Source organism: Heterodontus francisci, chromosome 5, assembly GCF_036365525.1.
Source record: "Heterodontus francisci isolate sHetFra1 chromosome 5, sHetFra1.hap1, whole genome shotgun sequence".
Taxonomy (NCBI): Eukaryota; Metazoa; Chordata; class Chondrichthyes; order Heterodontiformes; family Heterodontidae; genus Heterodontus; species Heterodontus francisci.
The window spans coordinates 115,741,542-115,763,561 of NC_090375.1; the positions used below are offsets into that span (position 1 = coordinate 115,741,542).

The following is a 22,020-nucleotide window of genomic DNA, read 5'->3' on the forward strand; positions in this document are numbered from 1 at the left end:
AAAGTAATTCATTGCTGTGAAGCACCTCAGGATCTCCCAGGTATGTGAAAGGCACTATATAAATATAAATACAGGTATATTTGTTCTTTATTTTACTTGCCTTATGATTTGGGCAATTTTTGGAACATCATTAAATCACTGTCCTAATTACAGCATGATTGTTTATCTCTGCAGGATTTTTTTGTTTATTTGACAAACATTTGAAATGTGTTGATTTATGTCATCTTTTGAAGACCTAGTGTTGGGCTTAGCATGAGCGTTTGAAAGCTGAGTTAAAGGTTTTAATCTAGTTTGGACTCTAAATTCTCATCTGATTTTTCTTTCGTGTCTAAAGCTAATTTTGAGCTTGGGAATTGCATATAATTCTACTCAATGAACTGCAGTGCCTTTGAAGTTAAAGTTCTGAAAACTACCGCTTAATGAAATATATTTGGTTACTTTTCTGGAATTCAGTGGTTTGCTAGATATTTAACATTTTGGGAAAAAGTCAAAAAGGTGGATTTGCCTTTCATTTGTTTCACTGGTTTTCTTGGACGGTCAATAATGACAATACTTAAATTTACACTTGGAGGTTTTAACCATGAGGTTGCAAATGAGGAACCAAAAATTATTTCACATTATATATCAGCTTGCTGCATCTAGCCATGTTGCTGTTAATTCAGACTGTTACTTTAACCAGTCCTAGTAGGTTGAGGACTTGCTGAATGTATGGTTAGCTGTTCTCCCCTTGACTTTGACCACAAGTATTAAGTAAAATGCAAAATCAGAAACGTTAGCTTTGGCAATTATCAATCAATTTTGGATAGAAAAGTGTAACGAAATAAACTTGTGCTGGTTTCAGGCTTTAAAAATGATGAAAGATTAAGGAAGCTGAGCATATTCAAATTATAGGCAAGAAAGCTCAAAGCAGACTTGTGTAAGTGGTCAAAATTTCAGGATGTACTGAGCCCTAATAAAATGTTTGACATAACTGCAAATTATAACTTAAGGCATTGACTTGAGTATAAATGTGTGAAGGTGAACAGACAGTTTAGATTTAGCTACCTTTCATAGGTGATGGAATGGAATGTTCGGGTATACTGTGATGGTGGGTAGTAAAGGCTGGCACGGGTCTGCAAATGAAACCCAACCCAAGCCCGATAGAACCACATCTGACCTGGCCCGAGCCCTTTCATTTTTTCCCGTGCCCGACCCGACCATCAGTTAACCTAGCTTCCGTTTTTCACTTTGTTACTTAACTGCACAAGCTTAAAAAATCTGTAACTAAGCAACCTTTCTAGTCCAAAAAGTACATTAACATTGGAGCCACTTATCGGAGGTGGTGATAGTGTGTGTCCGACCCGACCCGAGCCCGAATACCGGACCCGGAAGAGCGACCCGACCCGAACCTGACACATGTCGTCGGGTCCCATCGGGTTCGGGTCTGGTAGCCATGCTCTAGTGGATAGTATTGACATTTAAGAAGGAACTGGATAGTTTTGTGACACCAAGAATTGATTTGAAAGATGGAGTAGCATAGTGTTGTGATCATGATGGAAACCGAGCTCTGCCTCATTTGTAACTATAATTTTGTATTTTATATTGTCTTTTCATATGAGTTTTCAGTTACGGCAGAGTTTAAGCAGTGAAAATACAGATTGGAGTTGGTAGTTGGGAGTTAGTACGTCATGAACTAAGTTTAATCTTTTGATTATTTTGAAGTTCCCAATCAATTAATTATTTAAACCAATCTATTTATTGGCATCCATACTCCAACCTAAGGCATGAATCCCATCTGCCTGGCTAGTGAACCACAGTCAGGTTCACCAGAGAAAGTAGTCTGTAGGGAGTTTCTTGAGATGGAGCATCTCAGATCCTGACCCTCATTGAAACATATAAAATTCTGAAGGGGCTTGACAGGGTAGATGCTGGGAGGAGGTTTTCGCGAGCTGGTGAATCTAGAACAAGGGATCACAGTCCCAGAATAAAGGGTTGGCCACTGAGGTAGACTGAAATGAAGAATAATTTCTTCACTCAAAGGGTTGTGAATCTTCGGAAATGTCTACCCCAGAGGGCTGTGGATGCTCATTAGTTAAGTATATTCAAGGCAAAGATTGATAGGTTGTTAGATACTAAGGGATTTGGAGCTAATGTGGAAAGGCGGGGTTGAGCCAGAACATCAACCATGATCTTATTGAATGACAGAAGACGTTCCAGGGGCTGTATGGCCTACTCCTGCTCCTATTTCTTATTTTTTATGTCAGGACTTTGAAATAGTTATGCATGTTTGCTACTGTGCTAGTAGCTGCAGTTAGTTGTCTGTGATGAACTGAACAATTAAAGGGTTAGGATGATAAAACCAACATGGATTAGTTGAGCCAAAAAGTCTATTTTTCATGTAAATTTATGTACTGCACTTTTGTAGCTTACATGTCTCAAAAAAGTTGGTGAAATATGTTTAGTTTTTGAGGAGGGAATTTGATGTTGACGAAGGCTCAAATACCTGTAATAAAACATTGGGCATTCTATATGGTTAAATAAATAGAGATACGAACATCTGAATATCTGAATTAGGAGCAGAACTAGGCCATTCGGCTATTCTAGCCTGCTCCGCCATTCAATAAGATCATGGCTGATCTGTTTGTGTCTCAAATTCCACACTCCCATCAACTCCGATAATCTTTGATTCCCTTGCCTAACAAGAACCTATCTACCGCCGCCTTAAGAATATTCAATGACCCCGCCTCCACCACCTTCTGAGGCAGAGTTCCAAAGTCGCACAATATTCTTTTTGAACAGCGGTAGCAGTGAGAGTGCGAGCTAGGGGGCAGCTGGGAAGGTAAGTTTCAGTATAAAGTACTTACCTAGCGATTCGGCAGCTTCTTTTTGAACAGCGGTAGCAGTGAGAGTGCGAGCCAGGGGGCAGCTGGGAAGGTAAGTTTCAGTATAAAGTACTTACCTCGTGATTCGGCGGACGCGGACACTGGGACTGCTGGGTAAGTGAACTTATATATTCGGGCAGTGGCTAAACCCGAAACACTACACCTGTACTGTCTCCCACCCATCCTCCTCTAACCAAAAAAAAAGGACTCTTGTGCGGAGGGTTTGGTAAGGTAAGGTTTTCCTTTATCTTTACTTAATCTCTGTGTCAATTTAGAGCAGAGGGGATGGAAGCTAGGGCAGTTGCATGCTCCCCTTGCAGGATGTGGGAGGTAAGCGTCACCACTTGTGTCCCTGCTGACTTCACCTGTGAGAAGTGTACCCAACTCCAGCTCCTCACAGACCGCGTTAGGGAACTGGAGCTGGATGAACTTCGGATCATTCAGACGGCTGAGGGGGTGATAGAGAGCAGTTATAAGGAAGTTGTGACACCTAAGCTACAGGATAAAGGTAGCTAGGTGACCGTCAGGGGAGGGAAAGGGAATAGGCGCACAGTGCAGGGATCCCCTGTGGCCGTTCCCCTCAATAATAAGTATACCGTTTTGGATACGGTTAGGGGGGCGACCTACCAGGGGAAAGCCACAGCGGCCAGGTCTCTGGCACTGAACCTGGCTCTGTGGCTCAGAAGGGAAGGGGGGAGAATAGGAGAGCGATAGTGATAGGAGATTCAATGGTTAGAGGAACAGACAGGAGATTCTGTGGTCGCGAACGAGACTCCCGGATGGTATGTTGCCTCCCGGGTGCCAGGGTCAGGGATGTCTCGGATCGAGTCTACGGGATTCTTAAGGGGGAGGGGGAGCAGCCAGAAGTCGTGGTACACATCGGTACCAATGACATAGCTAGGAAAAGGGATGAGGACCTGAAAAGCGAATATAGGGAGTTACGTTGGAAGCTAAAAGGCAGGACGAGCAGGATAGTAATCTCAGGATTGAGACCGGTGCCACGTGCTAGTGAGGTTAGAAACAGAGAGTGAGTGCAGCTGAACACGTGGCTACAGAGCTGGTGTAGGAGGGAGGGCTTCAGATATGTGGATCATTGGGATACCTTCTGGGGAAGGTGGGACCTGTACAAGAAGGACGGGTTGCATCTGAACTGGAGGGGCATCAATAACCTGGGTGGGAGGTTTGCTAGCGCTCTTCGGGAGGGTTTAAACTAGTTTGACAGGGGGATGGGAACCGGAGCTACGGATCAGTGGATGGAGTAGCTGTTGAACAGGCAGATACAGAGTGCAGAGAGTTTGTGAGGAGGGTTAGACAGTTGACAGGGCAAAGTTGCAGCCAGTATGATGGGTTGAAGTGTGTCTATTTTAATGCAAGAAGTGTCAGGAATAAGGGTGATGAACTTAGAGCACGGATCAGTACTTGGAGCTACGATGTTGTGGCAATTACGGAGACTTGGATATCACAGGGGCAGGAATGGATGTTGGATGTTCCGGGGTTTAGATGTTTCAAAAGGAATAGGGAGGGAGGTAAAAGAGGTGGGGGAGTGGCATTGCTAATCAGGGATAGTATCACAGCTGCAGAAAGGGAGGTCGTCGAGGAGGGTTTGTCTACTGAGTCATTATGGGTGGAAGTCAGAAACAGGAAAGGAGCAGTCACTTTATTGGGAGTTTTCTATAGACCTCCCAATAGCAACAGAGACATGGAGGAACAGATTGGGAGGCAGATTTTGGAAAGGTGCAGAAGTAACAGGGTTGTTGTCATGGGTGACTTCAACTTCCCTAATATTGATTGGAACCTCCTTAGTGCAAATAGTTTGGATGGAGCAGATTTTGTCAGGTGTGTCCAGGAAGGTTTCCTGACTCAATATGTAGATAGGCCGACTAGAGGGGAGGCTATGTTGGATTTGGTGCTTGGCAACGAACCAGGCCAGGTGGCAGATCTCTCGGTGGGAGAGTATTTCGGTGATAGTGATCACAACTCCCTGACCTTTACTATAGTCATGGAGAGGGACAGGAGCAGACGGGATGGGAAAATATTTAATTGGGGGAGGGGAAATTACAATGCTATTAGGCAGGAACTGGGGAGCATAAATTGGGAACAGATGTTCTCAGGGAAATGCATGACAGAAATGTGGAGGTTGTTTAGGGAGCATTTGCTACGACTGCTGGATAGGTTTGTCCCGATGAGACAAGGAAGGGATGGTAGGGTGAAGGAACCTTGGATGACAAGAGATGTGGAACAGCTAGTCAAGAGGAAGAAGGAAGCTTACTTAAGGTTGAGGAAGCAAGGATCAGACAGGGCTCTAGAGGGTTACAAGGTAGCCAGGAAGGAACTGAAGAATGGACTTAGGAGAGCTAGAAGGGGACATGAAAAAGTCTTGGCGGGTAGGATTAAGGAAAATACCAAGGCTTATGTGAGGAACAAGAGGATGGCCAGAGTGAGGGTAGGGCCGATCAGGGATAGTGGAGGGAACTTGTGCCTGGAGTCGGAGGAGGTATGGGAGGTCCTAAATGAATACTTTGCTTCAGTATTCACTAGTGAGAGGGGCCTGGTCGTTTGTGAGGACAGGGTGAAACAGGCTGATATGCTCGAACAGGTTGATGTTAAGAAGGAGGATGTGCTGGAAATTTTGAAAGACATGAGGACAGATAAGTCCCCGGGGCCAGACGGGATATACCCAAGGATATTACGGGAAGTGAGGGAAGAGATTGCCGCGCCTTTGGCGATGATATTTGCGTCCTCACTGTCCACTGGAGTAGTACCAGATGATTGGAGGGTGGCAAATGTTATTCCCTTTGATTTTTTTTGATTTAGAGATACAGCACTGAAACAGGCCCTTCAGCCCACCGAGTCTGTGCCGACCATTAACCACCCATTTATACTAATCCTACACTAATCCCATATTCCTACCACATCCTCACCTGTCCCTATATTCCCCTACCACCTACCTATACTAGGGGCAATTTATAATGGCCAATTTACCTACCAACCTGCAAGCCCTTGTTCAAGAAAGGGAATAGGGATAACCCTGGGAATTATAGACCAGTCCGTCTTACGTCAGTAGTGGGCAAACTATTGGAGAGGATTCTGAGAGACAGGATTTATGATTATTTGGAAAAGCATAGTTTGATTAGAGACAGCATGGCTTTGTGAGGGGCAGGTCATGCCTCACAAGCCTTATTGAATTCTTTGAAGATGTGACAAAACACATTGATGAAGGAAGAGCAGTGGATGTGGTGTATATGGATTTTAGCAAGGCGTTTGATAAGGTTCCCCATGGTAGGCTCATTCAGAAAGTAAGGAGGCATGGGATACAGGGAAAGTTGGCTGTCTGGATACAGAATTGGCTGGCCCATAGAAGACAGAGGGTGGTAGTAGATGGAAAGTATTCAGCCTGGAGCTCGGTGACCAGTGGTGTTCCGCAGGGATCTGTTCTGAGACCTCTGCTCTTTGTGATTTTTATAAATGACTTGGATGAGGAAGTGGAAGGCTGGGTTAGCAAGTTTGCCGATGACACTAAGGTTGCTGGAGTTGTGGATAGTGTGGAAGGCTGTTGTAGGTTGCAACGGGACATTGACAGGATGCAGAGCTGGGCTGAGAAGTGGCAGATGGAGTTCAACCTGGAAAAGTGTGAAGTGATTCATTTTGGAAGGTTGAATTTGAATGCAGAATACAGGCTGAAAGACAGGATTCTCGGTAGTGTCGAGGAACAGAGGGATCTTGGGGTCCATGTACATTGATCGCTCAAAGTTGCCACCCAAGTTGATAGGGTTGTTAAGAAAGCGTATGGTGTGTTGGCTTTCATTAACAGGGGAATTGAGTTTAAGAGCCGTGAGATTATGCTGCAGCTCTATAAAGCCCTGGTTAGACCACACTTGGAATATTGTGTTCAGTTCTGGTTGCCTCATTATAGGAAGGATGTGGAAGCTTTAGAGAGGGTGCAGAGGAGATTTACCAGGATGCTGCCTGGACTGGAGGGCATGTCTCACGAAGAAAGGTTGAGGGAGCTCGGGCTTTTCTCATTGGAACGAAGAAGGATGAGAGGTGACTTGATAGAGGGGTACAAGATGATGAGAGGCATAGATAGAGTGGATAGTCAGAGACTTTTTCCCAGGGCGGAAAGGGCTATCACCAGGGGGCATAATTTTAAGGTGATTGGAGGAAGGTTTCGGGGATATGTCAGAGGTAGGTTCTTTACACAGAGAGTAGTGGGTGCGTGGAATGCACTGCCAGCGGTGGTTGTCGAAGCAGATACATTAGGGACATTTAAACGACTCTTGGATAGGTACATGGATGATAGTAGAATGAAGGGTATGTAGGTAGTTTGATCTTAGAGTAGGTTAAAGGTTCGGCACAACATCGTGGGCCGAAGGGCCTGTACTGTGCTGTACTGTTCTATGTTCTATGTTCTAATTGGTTTTCCATTTTATTATTAGCATTCTATTAGCTTTCTTTATGACTTACTGTACCTGCATACTAACATTTTGTGACTCATGCACTAGAACACCTAGATCCCTCTACACCTCGGAATTCTGCGGTGACTCTCCATTTAAGTAATATTCTGCTTTTTTAATTCTTTTTGCCAAAGTGTACAACTTCACATTTTCACAGATTATACTCCATCTGCCAGATTTTTGCCCACTCACTGAACCTATCTATGTCAGTCTGCAACCTCCTTATGTCCTCTTCACAGCATACCTTCCTACCTATCTTTGTGTCATCTGCAAATTTAACTACCATGCAATCGCTCCCCTCATCTAAGTCATTGCTATAAATTGTAAAACGTTGAGGCCCCAGCACAGACCCCTGCAGGACTCCACTCGTCACATCCTGCCAATCAGAAAAGGACCCATTTATGCATACTCTCTGTTTTCTGCCAATCAGCCAATCTTCTATCCATGCTAATATTTACCCCCTACACCATGAGCTCCTACTTTGCGCAATAATGTGATATCAATGTCACAATAGATAATTTGAACTATAGTGCAGTTTTGAAGCTTAGTCATGGTTGCATTGGTAAACTAGGGTTGAGAGTTTTGCAAAGGCACAGTAAATAGCAATATATTTTAACTTGCTTCTTAAATTTTGTATTTTAAGTGGGAAATTGCAATGCGTGGTGTTATTTTGCTGTTAGTCCGTTAAAAACAAAGTTAGAGAAGTTGTGCATAAAAGCTAGTACATCTTAAAGAGCCAATTAAAATTAGTATAATTCTAATTAAATAAATCTCAAGGTCTTTACCAGGAAGAATTTGATGCAGATGATTTTGTCTTTGTAGGATTGCAGCAATTCCTCCCCCTCCTCCACCACCTGTGCTGACAGAACATTACCAAACACCTTATGATAATGCTTATTATTTTTATGGTGCTAGGAATCCTTTGGATCCAAACTTGGCATACTGTGAGTATACTGTTATATTTGATAAGCAAACTAAACTAAAGGGTGTAGATTTTCTTTCTGATTGGGTGTTTTATAGAAATCTAATGCGACAGCATCAATTAGTTGTTACACATGTTTACATACAGTTGTGATGCATATAATGGAAAGTGAACTCTTATGCTTGAATTTTATATAAATGTAATTGTGGTATCTATAAAGAAGGTAAAACTGGAAAAATGTTTTCTGGATAATTAAAACAAAATCCAGTTTAAGAACTGTACCCGTTCCTGTAGGACATAATGTTGCATTGATATCACTCAAAAATATTTCCAAATCTAGTGAATTCCTTCATAATGGTACTTGAATCTTAGTATTCCTTTGGTGTTAGATGCTAGTCTTGGAATATCTGAGGAAGAATTGTTAATTGATCCATTAGCTGTAGGGTCATAACTTGTGATAACATTATACTGAGTTATATTTTATAAACAAGAGTCTATCTCCTAACACTAGTTGGAGGTTGGGATATGATTGGACCCAGGTAGAGTCACAGAGTTATACAGCACAGAAACAGGCCCTTCGGCCCATCGTGTCTGTGCCAGCCATCAAGCACCTATCTATTCTAATCCCATTTTCCAGCTCTTGGCCCGTAGCCTTGTATGCTATGGTGTTTCAAGTGCTCATCTAAATATTTAAATGTTGTAAGGGTTCCTGCCTCCACCACCCCTTCAGGTAGAGGGAGAGGAGGAGGAAGGAAGGGCAGAGTGAAGCAGTGGCACGGGGCCTGGGAAGCGGTGGCAACGAATCTTGCTGTCATGACCGATGGGGAGGTTTGGTGGGGACTGGCAGTTAACCTCTTGAAGGAGGGTGTGTTGTTCTGGTAAGTTACCTTCTTGTCCGCTCGGCCCGGAATATTATCTCAGCAGGGCTGGGGACTTCAATTAAGCTTTCACTTCCAACTGAAAACCTAGATTTCCTTTTCGATGATGGGCTGGGGGAAGAGTTAGCTCTTCTTTTGTTCTGTGAGGCCTTGCTATACTTGTCAGTGAGTTATGCTCAGTTTTTATAGGCTGGGTAGTTTGCAGATTACTTAAGCAAAAAAGCACCATGATAAGTTCTAAAATGCGGCACAGTACTTGGAAAGGAAGTGGGGTTCAACTGATGCTGTATTCAAAGGGAATAAGAGGGATTTTCCATTGGGACAAAAATATTTGTGCAAAGCCATACTAAGATCAAGATGCAGAATTGCATGAAAACTTAAGGACCAGATTATGTTCACAGCTCTTGCTTTTCAACCTATCATTACATGCCATATTTAACATGTAAAGTCTATCACAGTGCCACTAATGGGTAATACAGGCACTTTTTTAATGGATTTTGCTGTAGACAGAACCTGACATAGGAGATTTCAATGCATTTTGAAATGAAATGTTGTGACCCACTCTAATTTTAATATATAATAAATAATGGATTACTTAGTTTGGAGTTTCCTCACTGCTAGGCTACTTTGCCATCACAAAAGCTGCTCTATTATCTGTATTAGTGCTGTAACCATTTTTGTGATCCAAGAGACAATTTGGAGCCAATTAACTTTGGGTAACCTTTCTACTCTTAGTATTTTTTCCCTGGGGTCAGACTGTTCTTTATTGGCTGTCAGAGCAGGCTGACGTTATGGCCAGCATTGGAGTAGATTGGAGCCAGTCTATTGCCCATGAGGTTGTTCTCTGCCTCTGATTTCATAAAGCAATCCTGCAGTAAAGTGGTCGCAGTCAAAATAAGGACATTTTTAAAAAGCTGTCATACAAGGTTTTTCTAAATATAATTTTTCTTTTTCCACTTTAAATGGGGGAGTACTTGGTATTAATAGTTTATTTGGAAAAGATCATTAATTAAGTATCAGAAACTCCCTGTACTGGACTTTTCATACTGGACTTTTTTGAATGACAGGTGGCGTTTAATCCAAATTAATATTGAATAACATATTTTGGAACTGGAAACAGCAATTGTTTTGTAATTGGTTAATTTGTGGAACTGGGAGAATGGAAGCTTGTCTACTTCAAAGCAGGAAGCTAATTTGGTGTGATTAATTATCATCCACTGGTAGCTTTCAGTCAATGCGAAGGTGTTGATAACAAGGCAAATCAAATACTGGAATATATTTCAGAAACGTGACTATAAGCTGAAACAGACACATATTTTGTGAATCTATTGGACATTTTAACCATGTGGTGGTGCTTGTGGGGGATTATTTGCATGACTGTTCATATGCTTAGAGCAATGCTTAAGGGTTGAGGCAATTCATTTGGTCCTGGCCATAGTGGGTTTTAAAAATATTTCAGGATGGCTTTTTCATCAAAATGCAACTCTACATAATTTTAATGTTTGCTTCACAGTGCTTCTGTAAAAAGATGATGAAATTACAAGACACCTTTTTCTAATATTCAGCAGTTCTTCAGCATTCAGCAGATCTAATCTGGAAAAGTGATCATTCCTATTTAGGTTATAAACCCACAACCTTTTAGCTAAATTGAAAAATAAATTAATTTATGACTATGTCAGGGAAGAATTTGAATGAGATGGTGAGTGATTAAATATTTGCATTTTAATGTGTAAATTTTCGTTAAGATTCGTTCCCATTTATTCATATATAAATTAGCAGACTGTAATCGGACATTTAGGACCAGAACACTGCCCCTTGGGTGAAAGAGGCCTTAAACCTAACTTGCTTGTGGCTTCATTACCCTTGATCTATACTGTTACTTCATATTATTAGGGACCAGATTAAGGAAAATAGCAGAAATGACGAAGGAGGTGTTAAACGGTAGGTCAGTGTCTGTAATGTAACTAATAAGGCTGGTGAGCAATAGGTACAAGTTGCCACATGGAATTATGATGCAGTTGCGTTAACAGAGACATGGCTCAAATAATACCAGGAATGGATTCTTAATATTCCTGGTTACCAAGTATTCAGGAAAGATCTGAGCTGGTGGTGTTCTCCTCAGAGAAGAGAAAGTTGAGAGGAGATTTGATTGAGGTGTTCAAAATCATGGTTGGGCCTGGACAGAGTAGATAGAATGAAAATGTTCCCATTGACGGAAGGGTCGAGAACCAGAGGACACCGATATAAGGTGAATAGCAAAAGAACCAACAGTGACATCAGGAAAAACATTCTTCCACAGCAAGTGGTTAGGATCTGGAATTCATTGCCTGCAAGTGTGGTGGAGGCAGATTCAATTGTGGCTTTCGAAAGGGAATTGGATAAGCAGCTGAAGAGAAATAAATTGCAGGGCCACGAGGAAAAGGCAGAGGAGTGGGACTAGCTGAGTTGCTCTTGCAGAGAGCCAGCACGAACAGGATGGGCTGAATGGCTGCCTCCTGTGCTGTAACCATTCTATGATTCTATGATAGAGAAGATTAAAAAGGAAGGGGGTGGGTGTGGAAGTATTGATTAAGGATGTTACAGTTCTAAGTAGAAAGGATATACTAGATTGTTCTAGGACTGAATCTGTTTGGCTTGAATTAAGAAAGAGAGGGGAGCTGCTGCATTGCCAGGTGCTTTTTTAAATAGAGCTCCAATCAGCATGAAGGAGATACATGAGCAAATTTTTTGGTAAATTTCAAAACTGTGTAACAAAAATGGAATAATAATATTAGAAGACTTTGATTATTCTAATACAGAATGGGAAAAACATAGTGCCGAAGGTGAGGAAGGATAGGAATTTATGCCAAATGTGCAGGAGAAATTTCTCTGTCTCCAATCTAACTAGGAAAGGGAGCAGTGTTGAATCCAATTCCAAGAAATTAATTAGGGCAAGTATAGTATGTTAGACAAGGATCATCTGGCTAACAGTGGCTACAACATCATTTGGTCCAGAGTAATTATGGAAAGAGACCAGAAAATACCCAAGGTAAAAATGCTCAACTGGGGAAGAGCTAATTTCAGTGATTTAAAATGGGGCCTAGCATAGATAACTCGGGAAAGGTGATTGCAGGGTAAAGCAGTAATGCAGCAATCAATGGAAGGCATTCAGGAAAGAGATAGATCAGGTGCAAACTAGGCATATTCCTCTGAAGGGAAAAAATAGAACATCCAAAGCTAATGTGTTCTGTATGACAAAGGAAATAAAAGTTAAAATAAAACAAACAAGTCTTAGGACAAATGCCAAGAGCAAGATTCAGTTTTTAACCAGGAAAATTATGGATAGTACAGGAGAGAATTGAGAAAGTTAATATGGGAGACAGAGAAGTTCCAAGAAAAGACTAGCATACAACATTAAATTGAACCCTAAAGCATTTTAAAAATAAAGTGTAAGAGATTAGCTTGGGAAAAAGTTGGATCTATTGAGGACCAAAAGAGAAATCTTCATGCAGAGGCAGAGGACATGGCTGAAGTATTAAATGAGCACTTTGCATCTGTGTTCACAAAGGAAGCAAATGATGTGTAGGTTACAGGGAAAAGAAAAAGCAAGGCTTGTATTTATATAAAAGCAAAATACTGTGGATGCTGGAAATCTGAAATAAAAACATGAAATGCTGGAAATACTCAGCAGGTCTGGCAGCATCTGAAGAAGGGTCACTGACCTGAAACGTTAACTCTGCTTCTCTCTCCACAGATGCTGCCAGGCCTGCTGAGTATTTCCAGCATTTCTTGCTTGTATTTATATAGCGCCTTTCACGTCCACAGGATGTCCCAAAGTGCTTTACAGCCATTGAAGTCTTTCCACTGTTGTAATATAGGAAGCACAGCACCAAATTTACACGCACAAACTCCCACAACCAGCAATGTGATAATGACCAGATAATCTGATCTTTGTGATGTTGATTGACATACAACTATTGGCCAGAACACTGGGAATAACTTCCCTGCTCTCTTTTAAAATATTGTCATGGGATCTTTTATGTCCACCTGAGAGGGCAGGCCGGTTTAACAGCAGCTCTGACAGCACAGCACTCGCTCAGTACTGCACTGGAGTGTCCATCTAGATTATTGTGCTCAAGTCCTGGAGTGGGTCTTGAACCTAGAACCTTCTGACTCAGAGGTGAGAGTGCTACCAACTGAGCCATAGCTGATACCTACTTTTGTAGTGCTATTCTTTTAGATGTGTGTAAGTCACACACTGGATGGAATGCATCTAGGTTGCTGAAAGAAGCAAGGTGGAAATAGCAGAGACATTGGCCAAAATCTTTCAATCCTCATTTGGATACAGAATTAGTGCAAGTGGACTGGAAGGTTGCTAATGTTTTACCACTTTTCAAGAAAGGGGAGAGGGATAAACCAGGAAACTACCGGCCAGGCAGCCTAATGTCAGTGGTGGGCGGGTGGGAGGGTTTACTGGAAGCCATTATCAGGGTTAATAGAGGAAAGCCAGCAAGGATTTGCTAAAGGCAAATTATGTCTGACTAATTTGATTGAATTCTCTGAGATAACAGAGAAGGTTGATCAAGGTAGTGCAGTAGATGTCGTATAAGTGGACATTTGGAAGGCATTCAACAGTGTGCCACACAGGTGGCTTGTTGAGATGGAAGCCTATGGAATTAAGGGGAAAGTGGCAGCATTGTTATGGAATTGGCTCAGTGACAGGAAGCAGAGGGCGGCGATGGTGGATGGATGTTTTCAGACTGGGAGGTGGTTTGTAGTAGTGTTCTCCAAGAGTCAGTTTTGGGTCAGCTGTGAAAGCGACAGCGCAATGTTTTTTGAAAAAGCCGGTCTGGAAGAAGACGACAATGGAAAATTTCTCATCTCTGAAATACATCCGCGGGTCGGATGGAAATCTTTGGCAGGCTGGATCCTGGTCTGTGGGCCTGTTGTTGGACAACCCTGCTCTACGAAGTCGCCTCTTAACCTCTCTGTTCCATCTCCTTTCAATAGCCCCAGTTTCTCTGTCTTTCCCTTACTGAAGAACTTCTCCTTATAGCGAAGACCCTCTTCTCTGGTAACATTCTGGTAAGCCTCCTCTGTACCCTTTCTAAGGCCTTTACATCTTTCCTGAAATATGGTGCCCAGAATTGGCCACAATACTCCAGCTGAGGTGATTTATTAAGTTCTAAAATGATTTCTTTATTTTTATATTCAGTGCACTACTTAACCCACGTAACCTGTATGTTTTTAAACTACCTTATCAACTTGCCCTATCACCTTTAAGAATGTGTATATGAATGCCAAGGTCTCTGTTCATCTACAGTTCTCAAAATAATTACATTTATAATATACCAAGCTGAATTTTTCCAGTTCGTCGCTGGCGCACGCGCGAAAAGTGTTCCGCAGAGCCGCCGCGATATTTGGCACTGCAGCTCATTTACATGGCCGGGGCTGTTGGCCCGCCCCCAATTACGTAGAGAGGGTGGGTACTTCGTCTCTGGCGGCAGCAGTGCCATTTTTAAAGGGCTTTTGGCCCTTCTGAATCATTTACATTTTTAAAGTTATAGGGGAGAGAAAATTAAAGTTAAAAATTTATTCAAAGTTTCAATCCCCTCTCCCACCTCCCCAATGACTAATCAATTTATTAATTGTCTTCTCCCCCCCAAAAAAACTAACCTCCCGATCCTGGTCTTCACCCCCGCCCCTGCAAAGTTTTAAAACCTTTAACCTTCAACCCTTCTCACCATCCCCTCCACCAATCGTTTGAGTTTTCCCCGTTCCTCCTCCTCCTCCCCAAACCCCCCCCTGCTGCCCTGAAAGATTAACTGCTCAGCCATCCCAACCAGTGTTCCGCCTCGAATCTCTGAAGGCGCTGGAGTTCCGGCAACTGGCCGGAATATCACAGCGGGATGGCCGTCGCGACGAGGTACGTATTTATTCCTTTATTTAAATAAATTAAAGTATTAAAATATTTTAATTAGGCTTCCATCGCCGAGTGGCGGGGGTGGGGGGGCCCACCACGAGGCCTCATTGCCGCCAGCAATATGGGCCGGGGCCTTCCTGTCGTCAAGGCCCGTGGCGGGCCTCTCCCGGAGGTATTTTCCGGCCCCCCCCCTGCCATGACCCCCGACATCAGTGGGGCTGGTAAAATCCAACCCACTGTCTTCCCCCATTAGTCCTTCCAAAGTACATCACTTCACACTTTTCCACATTGAACTCCATCTACCATGCTTCTGCCCATTTGACTATCCTGTCATCCTGAAGTTTACAATTATTGTCATCATTATCTACTACATTATCAAGTTAATCTGCAAACTTTATAATGTTGTTCCCTACACCCGAGTCTGGGTCGTTGATAAAAATTGAAAAAGACTGGTTCTGACTTTTTTTTAAAAGGCTGCCAAAAATCCCCGAAATTGTCCGAAGTTCAGAAACCACATTTCCCGATGTCAGCGCCTGTCAGCTGTGAAACTGACAGTGCGATTTTAAAAAAACTAATCAACCACAAAACTGCTGTGCTGAGCGCTCCTGCTCCTTGCAGCTGTCAGAGAGAGAGGAGGGCAAAGAGGGAGAGGGAGGAGGAGAGAGAGAGAGGGAGGAGGGGACAGGGAGAGAGAGCGGGGGATGGGGAGAGTCACAGGAGGGGCAGAGAGAGAGAGGGGAGAAAGCTGGGACAGGGAGAGAGAAGAGACGGGGGGACAGAGAGAGAGGCTAACAACACAGAAAGGGGGTAACAACACAGAGAGGGGGGAACACAGGACAACAGAGAGAGGGAGTGATCAAGATCATTCGTGACTGATGGATATCTATCCAGAATACTCTGCTACAACAAGTGTACAGGCAAACATTGACTACTTGTGCAAGCAAAATAATGCTAGGTATTTCACTAAATCAGTGTCCAACACAGTCTGTTCTTTGGCTTCCTTATCTCGAGAGACAATGGGTAAGTGCCTAGAGGTGGTCAGTGGTTTGTGCAGCAGTGCCTGGAGTGGCTATAAAGGCCAATTCTAGAGTGACAGACTCTTCCACAGGCGCTGCAGATAAAATTGGTTGTCGGGGCTGTTACACAGTTGGCTCTCTCCTTGCACTTCTGTCTCTTTTCCTGCCAACTGCTATATCTCTTCGACTCGCCACTCTTTAGCCCTGCCTTTATGGCTGTCCGCCAGCTCTGGCGATCACTGTCAACTGTCGCCCACGACTTGTGGTCAATGTCACAGGACTTCATGTCGCGTTTGCAGACGTCTTCAAAGCAGAGACATGGACGGCCAGTGGGTCTGATACCAGTGGCGAGCTCGCTGTACAATGCGTCTTTGGGGATCCTGCCATCTTCCATGCGGCTCACATGGCCAAACCATCTCAAGCGCTGCTGACTCAGTAGTGTGTACAAGCTGGTGGCCGCCTCGAGGACTTCTGCGTTGGAGATACGGTCCTGCCACCTGATGCTAAGGATTCGCCAGAGGCAGCGAAGATGGAATGAGTTGGGACGTCGCTCTTGGCTGTCATACGTTGTCCAGGCTTCGCTGCCGTAGAACAAGGTACTGAGGACACAGGCTTGAAACACTCGGACTTCTGTGTTCCGTGTCAGTGCGCCATTTTCCCACACCCTCTTGGCCAGTCTGGACATAGCAGCAGACGCTTTTCCCATGCGCTTGTTGATTTCCGCATCGACAGACAGATTACTGATGATAGTTGAGCCTAGTTAGGTGAACTCTTGAACCACTTCCAGAGCGTGGTCGCCGATATTGATGGATGGAGCATTTCTGATGTCCTGTCCCATGATGTTCGTTTTCTTGAGGCTGATGTTTAGGCCAAATTCGTTGCAGGCAGCCGCAATCCTGTCGATGAGTCTCTGCAGACACTCCTCTGAGTGACACAGTGATGAGAAAGTAAGTCAATAAATTAATCTTTTCATTTAAAGCTTCTTCACAAAAATGCACATTTGTTGTTGCTTTGATTAATAGTAAGATAAATTTTTAATGCCTTTATCTTTCCGAAATTGTCTCACTCGCCCCCTATGTAAGACAAAAATTGTAATGTGCCCCTTCCCACACGAAAAGGTTGGACAACCCTGTTGTAGAGGTGTTCAAGATGGCTGGTTTTGATGAAGTGGATAGGGAAACACTATTCCCTCTGATAGGTGGGACAATAACAAGAAGTCGTGAATTTAAAATCATTGGCAAAAGGTTTAGATGGGAGTTGAGCGTATGCAGTGTAGGATAAGGCAAATCAAGGAAGCATGTGTCAGAAACTGAAAGCTCAATACTGCTGAAAGCTAAGGGAAGTATGGAAAGTGACATTAAATAAAAAGGAAATTAGGAAAGCAAGGAGAGGGTATGAAAAAAATTGGCAAATAAAATTATGGAAAGGCCAAAGATATTTTATAAATACATCAGAGTTAGGTCTGTTAGAGACCAAAAAGGGAGGTGTTCAGAAAAAATTTAATGTGATACAGAACCAGTTTAATCAATCTGTAAAGTAGTCTCGATCAATTAATTAGTATAAAAGCTGAAAGTAAGCCAATTTGATAAAATACATACATTTTTACTTGAATTATATAATATACAATGTATAAAATTTATCATCATTATGATCAGTGTTGAATCAGATCTAGAGGGATAAAGTTAAAATTAAATAAATAAGGATAGTGTCATTAAAGCGTTCTTAATTTTACATTAAATTAAAATCTGAGACATATAGATAGTAAGAATTAAGTAAAACATTTAAGTTAACCTATCTATAAAATGAAGTGACATCAGCACAATAGAAGGAGCTGATTGGTGAGTAGCTGGTGAGTGTTTATTTAAGTTTTAATTTTATTTCTTATTTTAGTGGAGGAGGGAGTGAACGTTGAAGGTGGTGGATGGGGTGCCAATCAAGCGGGCTGCTTTGTCTTGGATGGTGTCGAGCTTCTTGAGTGTTGTTAGTGTAACCTGTGTGTGGAGGGTGAGAGCCATGTGTGGACATGGTTCTTAATGAATACTTTTGTGTGTCTCCACAAAAGAGGGCATGATGCAGACACTGTAGTTAAGGAGCAGGAGTGTGAAACATTTGATGGGTAAATACAGAGAGAGAGGAAATGTTGAGTGGTTTGGCATCTTTAAAAGTGGATAAATCACCAGGCTCAGCTAAAATGTACTCCAAACTGCAAAGAGAAGCAAGGGAAGAAATAGTAGAAGCTCTTACCATCATTTTCCAATCCCCTCTGGCTACATTCATGGTGCTGGCAAACTGGAGAACTGCTAACTTTATACTGTGCTTTAAAGAGGGATAAAGGGATAGACCGAGTAATTACTGGCCAGTCAGCCTAACTATTACTTGTTGTTCTGTAGAATCCAGGTCTTTTAATCCCAAATACTGCACTGAAACATTGCTTTTACTTTATTGTATAGATGGCCCAGGAGTCATGGGAGTACAACCGATGTCCTTGGTCAATTCTCCCAGTGGGCTGGCCAACGTATCAATGCAAGCCTATCCGCAAATTTCCTCCTTAGACCAAGCTTCGTAAGTTTTTATTTTGTATCATCTGTTGTGTCTTTGATAAGTTAAACTGCAACTTTAACAGGTGGTGCAGTGCATTGGAACCTGTGTGATATGCCCTGGAGTGACAGGCCCTATGTAGGTTTGTAACTTGTGGCTTGCCATGTGTTATTGATGTCATCCATGTTACGCAAAAACCAACTCCTTCACACAAATCTTGTTTCTGAGCATTATTGGTAGAGTTCTGAGAACAGGTTAACTACTCCCTTTCTCCATTTTAGAGATCATGTCTAGTACAATGAGACAATAGAAAAGAGAAGTTACCGAAATAATGATCATGACCAGTGCCATAGAGACTTCTCTTTCTCTTTGTGATCAATCAACATAGTTTTTTAAATCTAGCTTGCACTCACCAGAGTTGGCTTAAGGGGGGTGCTGCCCTAAATATTGCAGGAAAAGATATAAAGAAAGTAAAAGCATTAGGAATGCTCATCTTTGTGTTCAAATTGCCTTATCAATAGATTCCACCAAAAGTTTATCACTGGTGAACCTTGGGCTTCACTTCATCTCCCCTTAGTAGAATGGAGAAAATTTCCATCTGCATGGCAGTGGGTATGCTTTCACACCCAAAGCATGAAGCGTTGGGGTAGCATCGTTTGACATGAACTCAATCATCTCTATTATGTCCCTAGATTGTTGATGCTGTCTTTTGCTATTTTGTGTACTCCAATTGGTTCCTTGATGATGCAGATGGACATTGACGGACATCCCACCCTGTCACAATCTTAAATCCAGATAATCTGATGAGACAGCCACATTTGTATGAGGAGCATTGCCCTAAAGGTATTGGTGCCAAAGTAAAGGAAGAGTAGAGAAACTGGGACTCTTGAAAGGAGATGGATGAGGGGTGACCTCTTTATAAGTGTCTGATATTAACTGGCAAAACTAAGGTTAAGTCAACATGCTTAAAAATAACTTGGGTTACAATTGGTGGATGGAAGATTTAGGACAATAGTTAGGAAGAACTTGTTTAGCCACTGTGATGAATGCTTTAATAGTGGAGGCGAAAACCTAGGACTCATATCAGAGGAGGAGAATATAGAGTTTTGCATTGATGGAATGAATAGATTCCATCATCTGCATTGATCTTTATTCTGCATACCAAGCTTTTTCCCCAGACCGATCAACTATTTGTCACCTATGGCTGACAAAAACTAAGGAAGCCAGTTTTTAAACTAAGACTTTCAAAATGGCTAGTAAAATTCATTCTTGCTTGTTGACTTGATGAAGATAAATAAAATAAATGGCAAAAATATCTCACATTACATCCTGTTCTAAGAGCCTTTCTGGTTTTTTGATTAAATCAATTTTACTCCACCCCATTCCCTTCCCAATAACTCTTTTCAAAACAGCTCAAATAACACCTAGCAAGTATTCTTTGCATTTGAATATTTTGTAATTTGTCTGATTTTCTTCATAGATTAACTTTAAGCTTCCTCCTCGACAATAAAAAAGAAAATTCTCCACAGGATCACAATTTCCAATAGAATTAATGGTTGTCAATCTGTGGAGTTGGATTGACTATCATCTGGCAAATGAGGCTTATTAGAATGTAGGATATAAGGCATGGCAGATAATTTTTGAATTACCATGGTGGGACAAGGAGCTGGTACCATCATAGATTGAACTCCACTAGCCATTTTGCAAGTCTGTTTGGAAACTGGCTTCCATAGTGCTTTGTAGTAATAAGTATTGGATCTGACTGTTAAAAACTTGGTAAGCAAATACAGAAGAGTAAAAGTGTATTTACTATGTTTTCTTAATGAAGAATTGAAATAACAACCAAAACATCGGCAAAATCAGCACTGAAAATCAGAAGGCCCAATTAGATATTTCTAGATCAATTATCCTTGACAACTGAGGAATCATTATGTTAAACATAGCGTAATCTCTATCTTTACTATTCCTTATAATCCTCTGTCCTGATAACCAGGTATTCATCTAGCTCTAAACAGAAGAGTAGTAAAGTTGATACCAAGTGTAAAGAGGCTTAGCAATGAGGAGGTTTTAGATTACATTAAATTCTGCATGCTGGAAAGAAGGTGATGGGTGGTGAGTGTCATCAAGATTCATAAAACCCTAAATGCGACATAGACAATAAACCCAGAATATTACTTCAACTTCAGACAGTCAAGTACCAGAAGGCATCAATTTAAATTTGTGAAATAAAAATTTAAATGCATATTCAGAAGAACTTCTTTACCTGAAGATAAATGTTTGGAATAATTTGAAAGGCAAGGCAATAGGGGTGAAAACTTAGAGGTATTCATGTAGATATATATGATGATGGGACAATTTGCATGTTAGACGAATGTCTCAAACGGGCTAGCTGGCTCTATCTAGCCCTTGTTGTTTCTTATTTACTTGTGCAATGGTTTATTCTTCATATTTTCCTCCATAAAATGAAAAGATTCTAATTTTAAGTCATGCTTATTTGTTTTGCACTCTAATTCCAATTCTGAATAGCTTACTTAAATTCCTTTTGATATGTTAAAAATCTGAATCATGTTTCACGCAAAAATTGAAAGCTCTTCGAGTTAGTTTTCCTTCAGTTGGATGATGGCCAAATGGTTCAGTTGAGGGAACCTGAATTACATTCAAAGAATTAATTGAACCATATCATTAATCGTTCCTTGTAGTCTTACACTAAATTGTAAGTAACTACAAGAATTACATATTACTTTGGCCTGTGAAATTACTTTAGCCAATGAAACTATATACAATAAGAGAAAATTACCTTAGAGTTAGTGACAAATTGTTATCCTATGATATTTTCATAGAAGTTTGTGGATTTAAAAATCAAACACAACATGAAGTCTTCATTTGTTTTGCAGTACAACAAATGCACATGATGTCACTAATGCCACAAACATAGGTGCTGGATTCCTGCCAGAACAAAAAACAGTTTTATCAAAAGAAAGTGCACAAAGTTACCAGGACTCTCTGAAAAAACAGGTGAAACTACATTAAGGTTTTTTCCATTTATGCTAATTTATTTTGCCAGTTTTCTGTAATTTAGTAAATGTGATTGGTTGGAAACATTTTTTTCCTTTAAATTAAGATATATGATAGAAGACACTAATATTTCTATTTAGATGTTATCTTACTAGCCAAAAACAGTATGTTACAATGAAAATAAAAACTCATTTGCAACCCTGTGAAATGTAAATTAAAGATGAAACAGTTCCAAATAATTCTCAACTCCATCAGCAACAATGCCTTACATTTGTATAGCACCTTTTAATATAGAACAAGTCCCAATCATTTTACAGAGGGGGAATTAAATAGGAGGGACAGACACTGAACCATGGATGGGGAGAATTGACCCAAAACTGGGTTGGATATATGGGATTTGAGAAGAATTTTTTAAGCTGTATAGAGAACAGGGC

General features: G+C 41.6%; 1 protein-coding gene across 11 annotated transcripts in view; it reads left to right on the top strand.

Annotated features, from left to right (window-relative positions):
- The window catches only part of LOC137370017 (centrosome and spindle pole-associated protein 1), a 302,437-nt gene that overhangs the window by 121,842 nt on the left and 158,575 nt on the right, over positions 1–22,020 (top strand). For all 11 annotated transcript variants that reach the window (XM_068031956.1, XM_068031948.1, XM_068031947.1 and 8 more), the window contains 3 exons: positions 8,138–8,259; positions 18,484–18,595; positions 21,466–21,586. In XM_068031956.1, the coding sequence (XP_067888057.1) occupies positions 8,138–8,259; positions 18,484–18,595; positions 21,466–21,586 (355 nt within the window). The remainder of the gene's footprint in view (positions 1–8,137; positions 8,260–18,483; positions 18,596–21,465; positions 21,587–22,020) is intronic.